The 17,478-nt window shown below is 44.3% G+C and overlaps 1 protein-coding gene across 1 annotated transcript; it reads left to right on the top strand.

Annotated features, from left to right (window-relative positions):
* The first annotated feature begins 7,927 nt into the window (after positions 1-7,927).
* On the top strand, positions 7,928-10,425 carry LOC108060347 (uncharacterized). The gene is made up of 2 exons (XM_017146011.3): positions 7,928-8,724; positions 8,988-10,425. The coding sequence occupies exon 2, from the start codon at positions 8,993-8,995 to the stop codon at positions 10,160-10,162; it is 1,170 nt and encodes a 389-aa protein (XP_017001500.2). The 5' UTR covers positions 7,928-8,724; positions 8,988-8,992; the 3' UTR covers positions 10,163-10,425.
* Positions 10,426-17,478: the final 7,053 nt, after the last annotated feature.

Here is a 17,478-nt window from a genome sequence, read left to right as displayed (position 1 = left end):
AGGATTTGTCAGCCAGCTATTGTTAAAAAATTCAATTTAAATCTGTTCATAAATTTAAATATAATTTACAAAATAATCTGGGAAAATATAATACTTTCTTTATTTGACAAAAAACAATTTAAAGTTTTACTAAAAACTAAAATATTTTGTAATACATTTTCAAGACTGCTTGAGGACCATCAACATCTTTCTTTCTGTGTGGCTGATGAACCATTGGCTGCCAGCATTTTGCGATGCATTTTCCAGCGAAGTTGGCTAATTCTTAAGTTGCTTAAATATGTGCAAACATCGCGCGACAAATGTAATTCGTCTCCTGGCATTGTGTCCTGTCCCTTGGCCCCGGAATCCCTGGAGTCCCCGCCATTCCCCGCCCACCGCAGCCACTCATCTAACATCGCCGCCACTGGGTTGGCAACTTTTCTAGTTGCGGTCCCATCATATTAGAATGCAGCTCCACTCTGTGCTGAACTTTCGCCACTGCAGCTCCTCAGTTTCTGTGTGTTTTGCCAGCTTTTCTTCATCATCCGAGCCCCTCGGCAGCCCCTTTGGATGATTTTTTGTCTCTATCGGTGGCCTCTGTGTTTGTTATTGTTGTCGCTCTTGTTGACTGCAGAAGTTATTAAAGCTGCAGCCGCACTTTATTATTGTGAAACAAAACCCGAAACAACAACAGCAAGGAGCTGAGTCGCAAGTTCTCCTCCGTTCGAGTGTGTATCCTGGCACACAGACATGTGCGAGCTGGCATTGTTTATCTTTCACATTGTTGACACAACTTTTGCAGGATATTTCGAGGACCTCTATGTAGTTTCGGTGTGTGTGTGTGAAAGTGTGTGTGTGTGGGTGGCCGGGATATCATTTGTATTATGGTAATTTAATATGCATTAGCCAATGTCAGGTCCCCGGCCCAAATCGATTATTTTAGCAATTATTATAATTTCGAAACGGCGATGGGCTGGCAAATTAAATTTGTTCCTCCGGCCAGATTTCCATATCCCCATGTGCATATATGCATGGGCAAAATGGCAGAATGTAGCCACAAGTGACCTAATAATGTCGGGGGGCACATTTGAAGGCTCCCCGTTCGCTTTGCCGATGTCAGAATGTCAACCAGCTATTTACATCTCTGTACACATGTTTGTGCCCATATGTGCATTGTGTCTGTAATAGTATTGATTTTTCATTTGACACATGGGTCGCACTTATCACTGCACACACATCTCCATCGTATGTTCGTACATATATATTTATATCCAGGGGGTGGACAGGTCAGGTGTGTTGGCTTTGGACGGGCGGATAAAGTTACATTACCAAAAATCGCATTAAAATTCAACAGGCTAAATTATTGTTGGCAAAAAGTCAAAATGTTTGACACTTAATCCAATTTAAAATACATTTTGCATTAGCGCTGGAAGCCAAATCCAGAGCGGATAAGTTGGGCATGCCAGTTAATTAGGTATGAACTAAGTGGTCGAGCTGGAATTACGGCGAAACCTCAGAGGGTTAGGTGTTTGCGGAATTAATGTATTTAAATTAAGCGAAGCTTAGAATTATAATCATGATTACTTTGTGAAATTGCAATATCTATTAAATTATTTTTTTATCAGCAGTGCTGGTACACAAAACTTGACCTATTCATTTCATACCGAAAAAGTATAAATGCAATTTGTTTCTGTTTATTAATACCCATCGAAATGTAGAAGACATTTAGCGATCGCTTGTTTAATTTATATTTATTTTCCAACCGGGGTATAAAAAGTGCTAAATGTTTGCCGGTCACTAAATAACAATCTGTGCGGATAAACTAAATCAAACGAGAGGCACTTCCCCCAGGACACTTCAGCATCTGTCTTCTTTTTGAAAAATATATTAAATGCCATCTCGTGCCATAAATTCATGTGGCTTTTCTGCGGCTAAGCCTGTGGCAGGATAAACACACACTGGCACTCGAAAAATCCCAGGCCACTTGACAGATTAGGACTAGGATATCGATGACAATTGATGGCAGCACATTTTTTTTTTCCAACTTTGTTGGAATTTGTTTCGATCAAATCGGAGTGAGTCGTAAATATGTTTTATAAAGTGCAGCTGCCGACTGTTGAAAAAAAAGGAAGAGCAAATAAGGCGAATAAATAAGCTGCGCATGATTGACAATGCAAATTCATTGGGGAAATGTTTGCTGATGTTGTAAATTTTATTTCCCCCCTAAACCGTGCAGCTGGCAGCCCCTGGCGAGTGTTTTCTTTGATGGCCTTTTCATTGAGTGCTCAACTAATAAAGTTTCGCATATGTGGACAAATATCACGTGCTGGGAATAAAATGAGTTTATGAGCGAATACAAAAAGATGGAATGGCACCGCCATTCATGCGGGGGCGTTGAGGGCAACTAAAAAGTGTTTATGGTTCCCTCTTTTTTATGGTTCTCGGGGCTCTCTCAGGCTCAAACTATTATAAATAAATTATCATTTGCCTAAGCCGGCACGAAGAGACGTTTGATGGGGCCCATTATTTTTTTGGCAGCCTACCGCTTTCCTAACGCCAGTTGCATGTTAATTTCGGCTTTAACTCGGGGCTTAAATTAAATCAACAGCGCAGGGAAAACACCGTGAAAAATGGACATAAAGGAAGTCGAAGCGGCAAACAAAGGCCGGAACGGAGGACATTCATTGACATAAAACTTAAATTTTTAATGCCAGACCTACCCCACCCCCGCCCTATTCCAACGCGTTGAATGTGTGTCGTTTCAGGTGCAAGACACATAAAAAATAAATGAGCACAGTACAAGGAAAGCGGCGAGAAAGGAAAGCCAAACAAAAATACAAAATACAAAGCTGCACGGCGTGGAAAATAAGTGGAAAGCCACGGCGTGCCACAATTGTGCGGGTAAGGGATAAAGTCGGTGGGCGGAGGGCGGTAGGTGGCACAAAGGGGCGGCCATCCACATTTCCACATTTTGTCACCCAGCCGCGTAACTCGCGACAATTTTTTATGGCAAACAAATTTTGTTTTTGTTTCTCTGCTTGTGTTTCTCGCAGCGCCACAAACAGAAATCGAGCCGTGGGCAGAGCCAGCAAAGGCAAAGGCTTTGGGATTCGGATTCTCCGCGGAAAAGGAAATGAAAAAGTACTTAATATTTCACAAAAGCGGAGTGAAAGGCAATTTACAGAGTGAAGCGAAAGCGAGTGGAATATGACAGACTAATGGAAATTGAGAGGCGAATATTTGAGGAGCAACCAGCAAACGGAATTCAAATTCAATGGAATTCTCCAAAGGGCTTGCGGGTTACCCAGCCGAGTGCCAAGTTCCGAATAAGCCGGGGCTCATCAGTGCTACTTCTATAAATAGTTGCCCCATTTGGTCAGCCCACCCCCTGCAAGCCATGCACAAGGGAAAATTATTAGGAAATTTGGTACCCAGTGGAGTTCCAAGAAGAGTGTTTTAAATTTTAAAGAGCTTTCTAGAAATTAACAATCTTAATCCTATTCCGCATATGCGGAATCAAATCATTTTAAATAGTGTAATTAATTTGTTTAAAACAAAATTAAATATTATAACATAAACTAAACACACACAAATCATTTAAAATATTTTATATTTTAGAGCAAATATAAATATTTTTAAGAGTTAAGTAAAATTCAAACTTTAGTTTTGGTTTTCTCCCAGTGCTCGCATTCCTCACCAACTAGTAATTCCTGCATTGCCAAGGCAACATTGTGGCTACAGCCTCTGAGCACCTCGAGGCCCAGGGAATGGAAACCGCAGCCCGACGCGACCAAAAGCTCGATCCTTGAACGTCCCCTCCTTGAGTGGTTTCCAACTTCCCCTTCCTTGTTCCTTCTGCCACCTGCCAGCCCAGAATGTTGGCGCGTGAGCCGCGAGAGAAGTCAAAAAATTAAATGCTATACGCAAGATTTGTTGGCTGCGAATGTGGGACCCCAGAGGTCTCGGCATTAACCTGCAGGCTCCGGGCACCGGTGCGTATGAGTGATACGCACAAGGACACGGCCACCCACACACTCACGAGCCTTCGCTGTCTGCGTAAAGCGAAAAATAAATGTTACATGTGAAGCGAATGAACTCCAAATTGATTGGACCCGCCCAGGGGGGAAGTGTGTGTGTTTGCCCGGGGGGTATTATAAATATTGAAATAATTAAATTGCATTTTAATAAATTAAGTGGGAGAGAGCATAAATATTTGAGGAGACAAAAGTGCGCCTGCCATCCGGATAACCTAATTATGAGAAAACCACTTAAGCTCCTTAATTGGACAAAGCCGAAAAGGGTCGACATGTGGCACAAGTGGGGGTGGCAAATGAATGTGGTTGGTAGAGAGGGAGCAGATAGTTCTGTGAAAGTTTCCTTGATGTAAATTAAAAAGGAGTATCTAAAGGTAGTCTGACTCAACATAATTCAAGGCGCCCTTTAATTGTGGTCCCAGCTTGAGTTTTGTCTTCTTTCCCCCCGCTTCCTTTAAAGGCATGACTAGAAAGTAAAGCAAGGAGCTAGGACCTGGCCAATCCCTAATCCCGGGGCCATCCAACTCCCTCTCCGGGGATAGCGATTCGTATTGTTGACTGCGCCGGAAATTAAGCGCACCGGCAGGAGGAAGTCTGCCCTAATGTACTAAAGTGAAATAACGTGTATGCCATATCTTGGAACAAGCGGATGGCAGTAAACACAGATATATATACAGCGATACCGAGACAGATACAGATACAGATGGAGATTTAGATACTCGGATACAGTTGCGAATGCAAATGCCGTTAGCCTGACACCGGCACAAAAAAATATCAACAAGTCCTATGCAAATTCTACCTGACTTTTAACTTGGCCCGCACCGGAATCTGTTCTCATTCGATCCAACTCCAGACAGTGACATTTATTCAAACTACGTAGTTTGTCCTGAATTTTCCATTTCGGGAAATTTTTCGGCAACGTCAGTTGCGCTGCGATTTCGCTTATGATAACAATTTGCCGGAGGGGAAAACTTTCGGGCCGCCGCGATGCCAATCATATGAGAGAAGGCAATGCCAGCATAATTTTTTCAGCTCCACGATAAAAACTTTCTCCGGCGAGAGAGCGGAAAATAGGGAAAAAAGGGCGCAGGGGCGGAAAAGCAAATATGAAGCCAGGAAAAACTGTTTGGCGAAAAAAAGGCGACATATAATTGGAAAACTTTCGGTAAAAGGCGATGGCGACAAGGCAAAGTGTGAAGAAATATTTAAGTTCGTTCAAGTGGTGTGAACTAAATTGAAAAAAAAAAACAGAAAACCAAAAAATAAAAGCCCGGAAAATGGGAAAATAAGGTCAGTTGGGTGAGGGTAGTTACTTAACTATTTATGGAATTATTGAAATGTCGATTACCTTTCCCCGGCCAATCAATACAACAATCGAAAGGGGAAAAAAGCGGCGAAAAGGGTGAGATATACAAAATAGTGGGAGGGCTGCCTACACGGATTGATAAATATCGCCGAATGCATAATTTAATTGACTTTTATGGGCGCTCCGCCAGCAAGCCCCACAATTTACACCATTGTTTGTTTTTGCATATAATTTCAATTGAATTTTAATTGAAATTATGACGACTCCGAGCTCCACTGAGCCAGACTCACCAGCTCGGCACTGAGCCATTGTTTTCCTAACCGTAGTGCTTTGTTTGCGCGGCCCGGCAATAATTTCAGTTTGCGGTCACAGGGCGCCGTGGGTGGGTTTTTGGAGGGGGGGTTAGAGAGGGTGTTTGCCTACAATGGCAACCATTTAGCATATTAGAATATGCATTGTTTGCGCCCAACTCCGGCACGCAATGTGCGACCACCCAGGGGCCTCTGTGCCCAGGGGCCGGTGCTCGAATCCTGTTCAAGGCTGGCCAGGATGTTCACTAATAGCCATCACTTAAATTTGGCACAGAAACAAAAATGTACTGCATTTTATATTTTCTGGACTTCAAATTTTCAGTTAAATACATTTTAAATAATAAGTAGGTACTTAAAATGTTTTCAATGAGACAAAGGAACTAAAATTAATTAACATGGTGCACAAAAGAAGGCTTAGAAAAAAATGTTTGGAACAATAAACAATGCCAAAAAAAATTAATATTTAATTAACTATTTAACCATTTAATGGGTAAAAATATTCCAGAAACTTAAAGTGCCTTTTCCCATTGTTTAACACATGTTTTTACTAGAGTTTTTCCCCCAGCTGCCGGTGTAGTTGTACTTTTTCCTGTCGTTCTGCTTCGTCGGTAAAGAAAACAAATAAATAAATTTCGGACCTGGCCAGGACACTCACTCACACTCAGTCACATTCAGGGTATGTGTGTGTGTGAGGCTGTCTTTCATAAATTTGATATGTATGTGAATTCCTTTCGGTTTTGTGGTTGGGGTTTTGTTTTTGTCAAGCCAAAGTAACCCGTGTGCTGCCGCCAGGTTTCATCTCCATTTGCAATTATTTTATGCTTTGCATTTGCCATTCCGTCTTTAATTAGATTTCCTGCCCGTCCCCAGGTACAAATTTGCACTTGCCTTTGATGGGGCCTTCATTAGCCTGGCTTTGCGTGTGCCGTTCGTCTTGCTGGCTGATAATTCCACTCTGAGGCGAACAAGGGCTGGCCAAAAAACACTTTAAGCCCTCTTCGGCTGGCTCACATGCATTTGGAGCTCGGTGTCATACTGCGACATGCACTCGGGGCCACGAAAACATGCCATTTGCAACGGCCATTTGCGCGACCATCAGTCCGTGGGGCGCCCGGAACTTTAATTGCCCGCACACGTTTAGTGAAGGGGCTGGAGGAAAAAAACACCGAGGAAACACGGAAAAATCGCACTCGCCACAAATGTATTTTCGCGCCTTCTTCGCCTTTTAGTCTTGGCCAAACTCTGACACACGAACTTCGACCTGGGGCTCCGAATGCCACTCGATATGATTGCGAATTTCTGTCCGACGACCGTTAAACACGTCCTTTCGCCTGCTCGCAACGATTTCAACTGAATGGCCACGGACAGGAGCAGCTCGATTTGTTTATGAATCGTCGTGTGTCCGTCGTGCCGAGTCCTCGGATCTAAAAGGACTGGGCCGCTGAGAGAGCTTTTTAGACCACTGAGCGGGGTGGCGAATATCGTAATGCTAAGAGAAAGGACCCTTTGTGCTCTCTGCTACCCACGCTCAAATGAAAAAATGTAGTTCTTGGTATAATACCGCTTCATTCTTAAATTTAAATTCTGCAAATTGTAACTTTACCCTTGACATTATTGGTCTTATATTTTTTAAACAAGGACTTTAGCCATACTTTTTTCAAAGATTGGCATTAAATAAAGCGCTTCAAAATCAACTTTACTAGAATTTCGTTTAAAAATGAGACCAAGATTTCAAAGTATAATTATATTTCAATTTAGATGTGAACTAAGAAAATTATTGTAGTTTTTGTTATTTCTCAACTTAAATAAAGTTAAGTGTAAAAACATGAAATTTTGTGTTCGATTTTTTGCCGCAATTTGCTTAAATGGAATGGCAAAACTAAAAGAATGATTGTATTGGCCAGCTAATAACCGAAGCATACAACCCACGTCACTTTTGGCAAGATTTATTAATATATTTATTTTTTCTAATTTTTGCTTTTTTCATAAGGGGTAACATCATGATTTTTTTGAAAAAAAAAATGGTCAAAAAATAAAACTTTTAAATTTGAATGCCATTCTGTTGGGAATTTAAGTACGAACTCAACAAGGTATGATACTCCATTTTTAATCAATTTAATGCTCTGTTTTGGCAAAAAAAAACTGATTTTTTTTAAATAAATGTTGGGATTAGGGATAAATGGCAAACAAAGATTATATTATTGAGTATTTTCTTTTTTAATTATTTTCTTTCACCTCCAGGGTTGAGTCTTTCCTTTCCATGTTAAATGATTATACTTTTTTAGGACACAAAAAGGCATTGCCTGGTTTGTCAGACCCAGTGTCTTTCGAAAAACCACTTTTGAACATCCAAATTGGCAAACAGCAGCTTCGCATTTCCACCGGTCGCACAGGCCTGAACTGCCCTTCCCTCCGTCTGCCCACCGATGTCTAAATTGAACTGAGTACGCCTTTCCCCAACTAGCAGTCGCCGTTACCGTTTTCCGTATTCCGGACCCCATCCCGTCCCAGACACAACCGAAAGCCATTCCCAGCTGTCGAACAGACAGCCCAAAGACACTCCCACTCCAGCTGGGAGGTTCGTACGTATGCGGTTCGGTTGGCCAACCGCAAAATTCTTGCCAAACAAAATAAAGAAGACAAGGAGGAGAACTAACTTGGGCCAAAGCAAAGCAGAGCCAAGCGGCAACGGAAATTGTTAACCTTTGGGGATATCAAACATTTACGATTGCGTGGCAGCGGCAGCAACATTTAAGTTTTTATCAGCACAAAATAAAGTTTTGGTTTACGGATTGTGTTCCTGTCCGCCGCCCCCATCCTTTATTTGGCCCAGAGGCAGCCACAAGTGCCCAGGAGCCGAGGCAGCGGCAAAATCCAGGAGCAGGAGCAGGAGGTGGATCAGGGGCTGAAGGCCGAGAACTGAAAACTGAAAGCTAAAGACTCGTCCCTGTTGATTCCGGGGCACGCAGAACTTTTATCCTTTTCAATTTCGCTCTTCTTGGCGAGTACTTTTGAGGGATTTAAATTTCTGTTTGCTGCCGGGACAACAGCGAAACAACCGTGGGAGCGGCAACATCGACTTGCTGGCGACCAGGTGAGTGCCTCCTCCTTGTTGGCCTAATCACGGCTTTGCCCACTTGGCCACAATCAAATGCAGCACAATGCGATTGGCGCGGCCAATTTGACTTGCGATTTTGGTTGAAATACACATGTGGATGTACACGGGGAGAAATTTTATAAAGAAAGTATTATACCCTTGTTATGAATATAATTTTTAGAAATTTATAAAAGTACACCACTTAAATCCTGTCAAATTCATATTTTCAATTACTAAAATTAATTGTAATTTTCACACAGCCGTCATGAAGGAAAAAAAGAAGAGTCGCAGAGCTTCCTCACCAGATCCCGAACAAGCAGGACCATCGAATGCCGTAAGCATGGAGGATAACTATTCAGACTTGGAGGACCAATCTCATGGCGAAGATGAACAGGAAGTGCCCTTTATTTTAGTAGACTGCACGGCCTTTACAGTTCGCTCCGACCTGGAGGCAGCCCTGAGCCAAGTGGAAAGGGAGAGGATGGAGAAGTTGCAGGCAGATATTGAAAGCGGGAATGTACCTCAGCTGGAGGATGAAGAGCCTCCACCAGAATTGGACATGCCCATTAACTTGAGTTCCCTGGCACTGGCTAAACTGAAAGATGCCGAGGATGAGCGCCGGTTCAAGGAGGATTTGCGGAATCTTCGAATTGCTGGGGTTGAAGAAGAGGAGGAGGAAGTCCTCGTCCCCTCCATCAGCTCGACAAAATCCATATCCGAAATGAGCCAGAGTGAAATCAAGAGGCTGCTGAAGACTACCGCCAATCTGGAGAAGATCTGCCGCAAGCTGGAGCAGATCAAGACTATGCAGGAGGATATTATGGCGGTGGAATCTGTTTCGGAGGTAACTGCCGCAACTGCAGTTCCCGAACGACCAGGACTTCGCAGGGAGGGAACCTTTGACATTGAGCGCGATCGTGACCAAAACGTAGATCATCCTGAGATTCCCATAGCTCCAGCAGATAGCCAGACAAAGAAGTATATGCCAGAAACTGAGCAGATCATCAGCCAGATAGGCGATCTCCTTGTGAAGCTGCAGGTTCAGAACGAGGAGCGCGAAGCCTTGGATGAGGGATCCTCCTACTCCTACATGGTGACCATTAAACCCGCTGGAGGCGCCTCCAATTGTTCTGTCCACGCAATTACAAACTTCCAGTCTCGCGGAGCAAGGAGGGTAGTTCCGACCAATAACCTAAGGGTTTCCCAGGCTTCGTCCATCAATATATTCTCCCCTGCCAGTGTGGGAGGAACCGAGGCTCCTCAGTTCTCCATGAGCTCGCGCTGCATCGACGGAGGCTCCTATGGCCCGATGTCCCTTCCCGAATCCTGCTCATCGTCGCGGGTCAAGTCACCATTCTTGCGCAGAAGGCCTGGTTCCTATCTGAAAGTTCCGGCTCCCGCCAGATTTTGCCATGGAAGGAAAAGTCGGGATTAAAACATTATTTCAGTTACCACTAATTAAATTCGTTTGGAAGGCTTTCGAATCAAATATATTTTGTAATTATTAAAGGACACTACAAAAGAAGTGTGGGATAACCTAAAGGAATTTTAATAATATCAATTAACGTGGAATTTAAACTACTATTTAATGCCAATAAATTTTCACAATCTGAAGTGTGGCAATTGGTAATCAATTAAAAATTATAAAATAACTCAAATGAGCAATTCTGTGATAAATAAAAATAAAATTGAAAAATGCATAGTTGATAAGTCTTCAATATGCTATATTGTAAAATACTGAGGAGTTTATAAAATTTAATAAGAAATATTAAAGAGGAAACCTGGCCTAAAAGATTAACATTTGGGTTTCGATCACATTTCATTAATATGGAATATACACAAGAGTTATTAAACAATGTTATTAAACATCCCAATCAATATTTGTTTTTTTCCGCTTAACGAAAATAAACAAGTGCTTTTAATTATTTATTTGCAATTTAAATGCATCTGAAAAAGAACAATAATTATAGAGATGTTATCGGCATGCACAATTTCAATTACACTGGTACTCCAAATTTATTGTTCTGCTGTTAAACGGATTTAATTATGCCGTATTTTAGCGGCAACTGGCTAACTGACCACGAACCTAAGCCAGGCCACCTTTTTCGAGCTTCGTTTCCTGGCATAAAAGTTGCATCTTGGCCACTTCCTGGAGGAGTTGTCTAATTGCAGGGCCACGCACTTTCATTGCTCATTTCCGAGGTAGCCTCGAGTGCGTGGTTGCAGCTCATTTTGTTTGGTTTGCGCAATTGTGGCCAAAGTGTTTTCAACTTTCCTCTGTCACTTCGCCCGGAGGTCGAATCTGAAGTTCCCTCTTCCCTCTCCTCCCCCCGAAAGCCCCTCTTTTGGGCTGGATTTGGTGAAAAGTCGGCCAAGTGCTCGGCCTGGCTTGTGCTTGTGCCAGTTGGCAGACGTCCTGCTGCAGGACCTTAAAACCAGTCCTGCCTCTCGTCATTTGTCGTTGGGCAGAAATTGCAAGATTGACTGTTGGCTGCAGGGGGACAGATTCACAGGGGGCCACAAAAGTTTTCATTAGTTTTAATTAAATCCCAAACAGCATTTCCATGCTGCACTCGCCGAGGCGTGTGTTCTTTCGAGGCTTTGTCAATGAGTTAGCCCAACAAAACCGAATTAAAAACACATCAAAATTAATGACACTTCGCCCCGGGGAGGCGGAATATTGTGGATGGTTGGCTGGCCGGTCAAAAGGAAGTTGCCGCTGCCACTCGAAGTGCGGACAACATTTGTGCAATTTATTTAGCCCGCTTTTTGCGGAACTTCGGGACGCGCGCATGTTGCTAAATAAATTCCATGATTTACTGCAGCCATACGGGAAGCGCGGACAAGACAGCAAAAAAATGACAGTTGCCAGTGGCCACAGTGTTTATATAGTTGTCGAGTGGGCGTGGCCCATCGGCAGGGGACGGACGGCTGGGGCGTGGGCCTGGATGGCCATGTACATGAAATTTGCAATTAGATTTGGCGAAAAGGCAGCCGCAACATCCGCCCGGCGTCCCAGTTCCCAGTTCCACTTGCAACCAACACAAACCAACTTCGTTGCCGGGTCCGGGCGAAATATTTAATGCGGAAAGTTTAATCGCAATGGCAGCGGCATCTGCAGCGGCGCATTTCCAGCATTTGTTGGGTTTTAGACTGCATTTCCCGCAGTCAGAGAGGCTGTACAGGCAGTACAGCTCAGCTCATGGTTGACATCATCAAATTTGATGCCCGGCATTTACTGGCCACCGGCCACAGCCTCCTGTCTTCGGGGGTTTCGAGCAGGATGTCAGGATGTCGGGATGCCATGTTGCCAGGACGCCAGAGCGCCAGGATGCGGACGCACTTTCACTGCGGCCAGCTTTTGAGCGGCCAAGAAATTAAATAAATTTTTGATTAGCCAGTTGGGTCGGCTTCTGCACGAGTTGCCTCGCGTAGCCACATATATATAGGAACTCCACTCTGGTTTTTAGAGCGACGGAGATTTCGCTGGGTTTTAGTTGCGCTCAGGGATGTGGCTTTATTTTCTGGTGACCGCTTTGAAAGTGGGCTGATTAGTTTGGTAGCTGTGGTTGCAGTAGGTCAGATCGGAACTAATGGAAAGCGAAGGAGGTCATCATTAAGTCATGAGTAAGTGTCTGGTGGAATCTCAAAGAAACTTTTTTAAAATTAGCTGTTCTGGTTGCCAGGAAACTTTAATCAGGAGTGGTATTTCCATATTTTTACTTCATCAAATTATCTTTAAAATCATATAATTATTTTTTGTATTTTTTAATCAAGGCAAATGCACACTTGGCACTCGAAACTCAGTTGAAACGATAATCGGAACATGTTTTCCCAATTTCCAGCATCGCTAATTGGTGCTCAGCTAATTGGGAAAAAACCCACCCGAGTGGGCGAAATGAAAGCCAAATAAATGCGCCACGCAATTAGAATGCACAACAATAATTACATAATAAATTCGGAAGCGCAGCTGCAGCTGCAGTGTCTTCCGGCGGCAGCTGCCACGAAATGTAAATGGAAATAAGTGGCAGGACGCCGCCGGGTCCTCCTTCGTCCCGAGCTTCGAGTCCTTCGCCCCGCGCCCCCTCTTCCTTGTTGGCGACCGCGTTTACAAATGCCTTCGACTAGTTGAGCACTTGATCAGCGAGTGTCGGGCGCCGGGGCTTCCTCCATCCATTTCAGTTTCACTCCGCGTGTGGGCGACGACGAGATTAATAAAATTTATTATCATTGCGATAGTGGCAAAACAAACTGAACGCCCCACACATCCCCCAAGTATTTATGTGCCTGGTGCTAAAACCAGCTGGGAGAACATATCAAAATGAAGTAAAATTCATTTTACAACATTCAGACTGAGCAGCGAGTAGACAGCAAAGCAGAGCGAGGGAAACTGGGGCTCTCGAATGCAAACCGAACCGAAATTGCAAATGCTTCTGGGCTGCCATCGAGCTGAGGGCTCAGTGCTGAGAGCTCAGTGCTCAGTGCTCAGTGCCGGCAGATCCTGCCCTCCGTTTCCATTTCCATGGCCATCGCCATCTCCATATCCATCTAGGGCCAGAAAAGAGGAGCGCCGGAGCAGGGAAAACGGAAGTTCGACGCCCAAGTGGCAGTCGCGATAATAGCGCCCTGCCATGTGCGCTAAAGTATTAGCATATACACAGGCGCACACAAACCGAGAGCTAGAAGAAAAACTTTTGACTGCAGCGGCGCTATCAGGAGACACATAAATATGAAAACGCAGGCGGGGCTTGAGAAATGCACTCGCAGAAAGTGGTGGCGGGGCCATAAATATACCACAAACATATTTATATTTGTTGTGAACCGAATAAAATGTTTCCACTCACCACTAAGAAGTCGGTAAATGGTTTGCTTGGACTCGAAAGTAAGTTGGCATTTAAATAGTCCTAACTTACTATTACACTTGAAAAAAATTGTAATTTAAATAAATTTAGAAAAAATTGTAACCTACAAAAAAAAGTTTGTTCTTGGAACTATTTGCAAATGTACTAAATTTATTCCTAAATTTTTGTTCTAGATAATATCTCTTTATTTTAGGCACTTTTCTCAGTGCCTTTAAAGGGGTAACCGGGATAGTGGCGACTTGCTAGACAGATATATGGAGTGTAAAAGTGTCATTGCCACGCCCAGCGGCAGCGGCCATTACCCACCTAGCGCCCCCTGGCCGTCGGCAGTGGAACTGCAACAGAGTGGAATTTGAATATTATTGTCACCCCCACACAACGACAGGCTGCACACACACACTGGGCCATTGGGCCACTGGAGCCATGGAGCAGGCACGAACACAGGTTTACTTGGACAGACCTCGACCTGGAGACCAGCAAGGAGATAGAACCAGAGGCAGAACGAGGACCAGGACCAGAACCAGAACCCGAACCCAGTATTTAATACTGTTTGTGCAAAATAATAGCTAGGCCCCCCAGAGAGAGCGAGAAAGGGGGGCTGAAAGGGGGAGAGTGCGCCCCTGGCGGTGCCGTAAATTCAAATTAAGTCGCCCAACTTGCTGACAGCTAAAATCTTGGTAACAAAAATGTGCAGAGGAGCCCACAGGAGAGATCAGCACTGCACTGGGCCACACTGCGTATGAGTGTTTCCGGGCGAGTGCCCGTGTGTGTGTCTATACTACACGCCTCTGTTTCTGCCACTGTATGTGTGTCTGTTAGTTGCCAGTTTGTTGAGCATCACACGCAGTTGGTTTTGAATTTATTGCCGCAAAATGCAGCAGCGAAGGTATTCCCCAGAAGTGCAGATGGATTAAGTGAGCTCCCCGAATGAATATCCTCCATCCTATATACCAAAGTGTGGGTGTGATTGCGTTTCATTTTAATTAAATACTTTGCCAAGCTCTCGTAAAAACGCCAGAGGACGCAAAATGTCAAGGCCTTCGGCTCGTTTTCACCTTGCTCTTCATCAGCCCCGCCTCATTTGGCATTTGCCATTTCCCAGTGCCCACTTTCCACCGCCCACTTTCCACTTCCGCCTGTCTCAAATGGCCAAGGCCCCGGCTGTGTGGTCAACTTTCATTGCTGCAATTTGGGGTCATCATTGGAATCAATAAACGCTGCCAAAGTGGTTCAAAGTGCGATTTGAAGGCTGGTGGAAGAGGAAAGTGGCCAAGCCCCAGACCCAGACAAAGTTGAAAGATTTCTCCCAGTCCGGCAAAGTTTGTCTGACCAGGTCGGGGAATTGTGTGCGAGTTCTGAGTTATGAGCCACAGACAGGAAAGGTGCAAAGGAGCGATTTGATCGCTGTCTTGATGGCGATTTCGCTGCCACTGAAATTAAAATAAATTAGAAATTCCCCAGTAAATCTTTTTTAAAAATAAAAATCCCGGCCGAGGACTAGGTATCAAGTTGAACATTTTATTGGACTTAAGTTTACAATCAATTCCTGAGCTGATTGCCCGCTACCCCCGGGCGTTTAATAATAAAACTCAATTTCATTTCGCTCCCCTTTGTGCCTCGTCTTACTCGGGGGCTCGGCCGGAAATTTGAAGCCAATTAAAAATGCATTCAACGGCAGCGCCAGGAAATAAGCGGCAAAGGAAAAATGAAAAGACAAATTGACAGTCGGGGGGCAAGGGGGCAGAATGCCAGAATGCCCGGGACACTCGACAGCGAAAGCTCAAGGACATCCGAGGAGGAGGAGGAGGAGTAGCAGGACCCCGGGTGTCCCCCAATGAAGCCCTAATGCCAAGATATCGCCGCTGATGGGGCTGGTGCATTTTTCATGGAAATAAATATGATTGCTGTGATCTGTGCAATCAGGCAAATGGACCGAAGACCAAATCGAGTATTTTAATCAACGCCAGGGGTCGGACCACAAATATCGCCGGCTTTGCCACAAAGGCAAACACTTGACGGCAGCATTAAAAGGATTGCAGCGCAAACAAAGGCCGGGCGCGAAAAGTGGGGTGGCTTTTAAGTCCGTGGCCCTCCAGGCGGCGGGTGTGAATTTGCCGGAAAAGTGCACAAGAAACGCCACTTTACATGCCAAATCGTAAATATTTTGCCATGAAAACAGCACCGGTGGCTGTCGGCCTGGAGTGGAGTGAAGTCGTTTCATTTCAGGCGCTTTTTTTTCCAGCTCTGGTTTTTTTATTTTCTGTTACGCCCCACCTGTAAAGGCAACTGTCGCCCCAGCCAGTGGCAGTACGCATCGAGTGTGAATGAAGTGCGCTCTTGGGCGCTTTGCGGCGTTTTGCCGGAGTAGGAAATGAAAAACACTGGAATAATACACAGCACAGAAATGCCGCTCCAAATGTGTTTTTTCTCTGTTTTTAGCACACTTCTCTATGACACTCGGTGGCCAGCAGGGTGGCGCTGGAGATGATGCTTGTCGAGCAGGTTTCCTAATGGCAAACGGTCTGCACTTAATCCTGTATGTGGACTCGATGATACCGAGTAATTCCATTAAATCTGGGAAAAAGTGCCATAAAAATGATTCGTTAGTCTGTGCTTCATTCTGTTATTTTACAGCCCAGCGGTTTATGTCTCCTAGATTTTATTACATAAATGAGGAATGTTAAAGATGTATATGATTTAACCTTATCTTAAATGTAACATTTTAATTTTTATAACCTTTTATTAGATATTTTTAAAAACCTCCCAGAAGCTTTTTCCTGCATACTCTTCCCTTTCAATGGTAATTTTGAATATTTAATTCACATTTAATATTTCCTCTTTTATTTCCCCTTAAAGCCCTGACTCTATTATATCCCACGAAGAGCGAGGTGCCCAGAAACTGACACCTCATAATTATGTGATGCCGTTTTTAGCAGCTAAAAGCTGTGCGTTACCCCCGCCCTAAAAGATGAAGGCTCTGCCGTTGGCAGTCAAGAGCAGCCGGCTGCAACATAATATTCAAGGTGGCTTCAAGGGGCTACCAGGGGATCGAGCTGGATAGACTGTCAGTTGTGGTCGAGCTTTAATTGTGGCAGCCACAAAATGCCTTAAGGTGGCTTTGATTCGGGATCCGAGACCCACTGTTGTGGGAGGTCAGGATGAGGCGGAGCTGGATAAGTTCTTCCGGGGTTTTATTTCCCGCACATACCTTACCCGTAATCAATTTATGTGCTTGTGCATCCCTTTCTGGCCGGGGCAGCAGCTCCTTGGAACAAAGAGCCCCGCCTGGGGACAGGAAGTGCATCTTGGCCCGGCCAGCTGGCCGAGCTCCTTGGACTTGGCCAAGGCCCTTTCATGCTGTTGTTCATTTTTGACATAAACATTATGATGCATTCGGTTGAGTAATTTTTATTGTATTTTTTCTCGGTTTTCCTTGGCAACCAGCCTTACTGCCCCGCCCCCTTTGTTGAGTTCAGCTGCCCGCGGGCCGTTTCAATGTGTACTTGGAAAATGCTGGCCCTTGCCTGCTTTAATATAACCAACAATTCCTCAGAGCTTTTGCGGTCATTTTGCTTTTATTAAAAAGTACGGAGTCGGGACCCTCGAGTGCGGCTTTGGCTGCAGTTGTTTATTATGTGCAAGATTTCTATGCTGCCAGGGAGAGTTATTATTATTTTGCCCATACATTTATTTATGTCGTGTGTGTTGTGGGTTCTGTGGGCTCTTTACGCACAATAAAGAATGCACAATATGGCCGGGAGCCCATACACATTGTCCGCTTGACTACAAACGTTTGCTTGTTCTCTAATCAAACAAAATTCAATCACTCGAAATTCATTGCATACTTTTCAGCAAACGCAGAAAGGGGGAGATGATTTACAGTGCCTTT

The sequence above is a fragment of the Drosophila takahashii genome, chromosome 3R (assembly GCF_030179915.1).
Source record: "Drosophila takahashii strain IR98-3 E-12201 chromosome 3R, DtakHiC1v2, whole genome shotgun sequence".
NCBI lineage: Eukaryota > Metazoa > Arthropoda > Insecta > Diptera > Drosophilidae > Drosophila > Drosophila takahashii.
The sequence above is the reverse complement of the archived record's forward strand: the minus strand, read 5'-3'. Positions and strand labels throughout refer to the sequence as shown.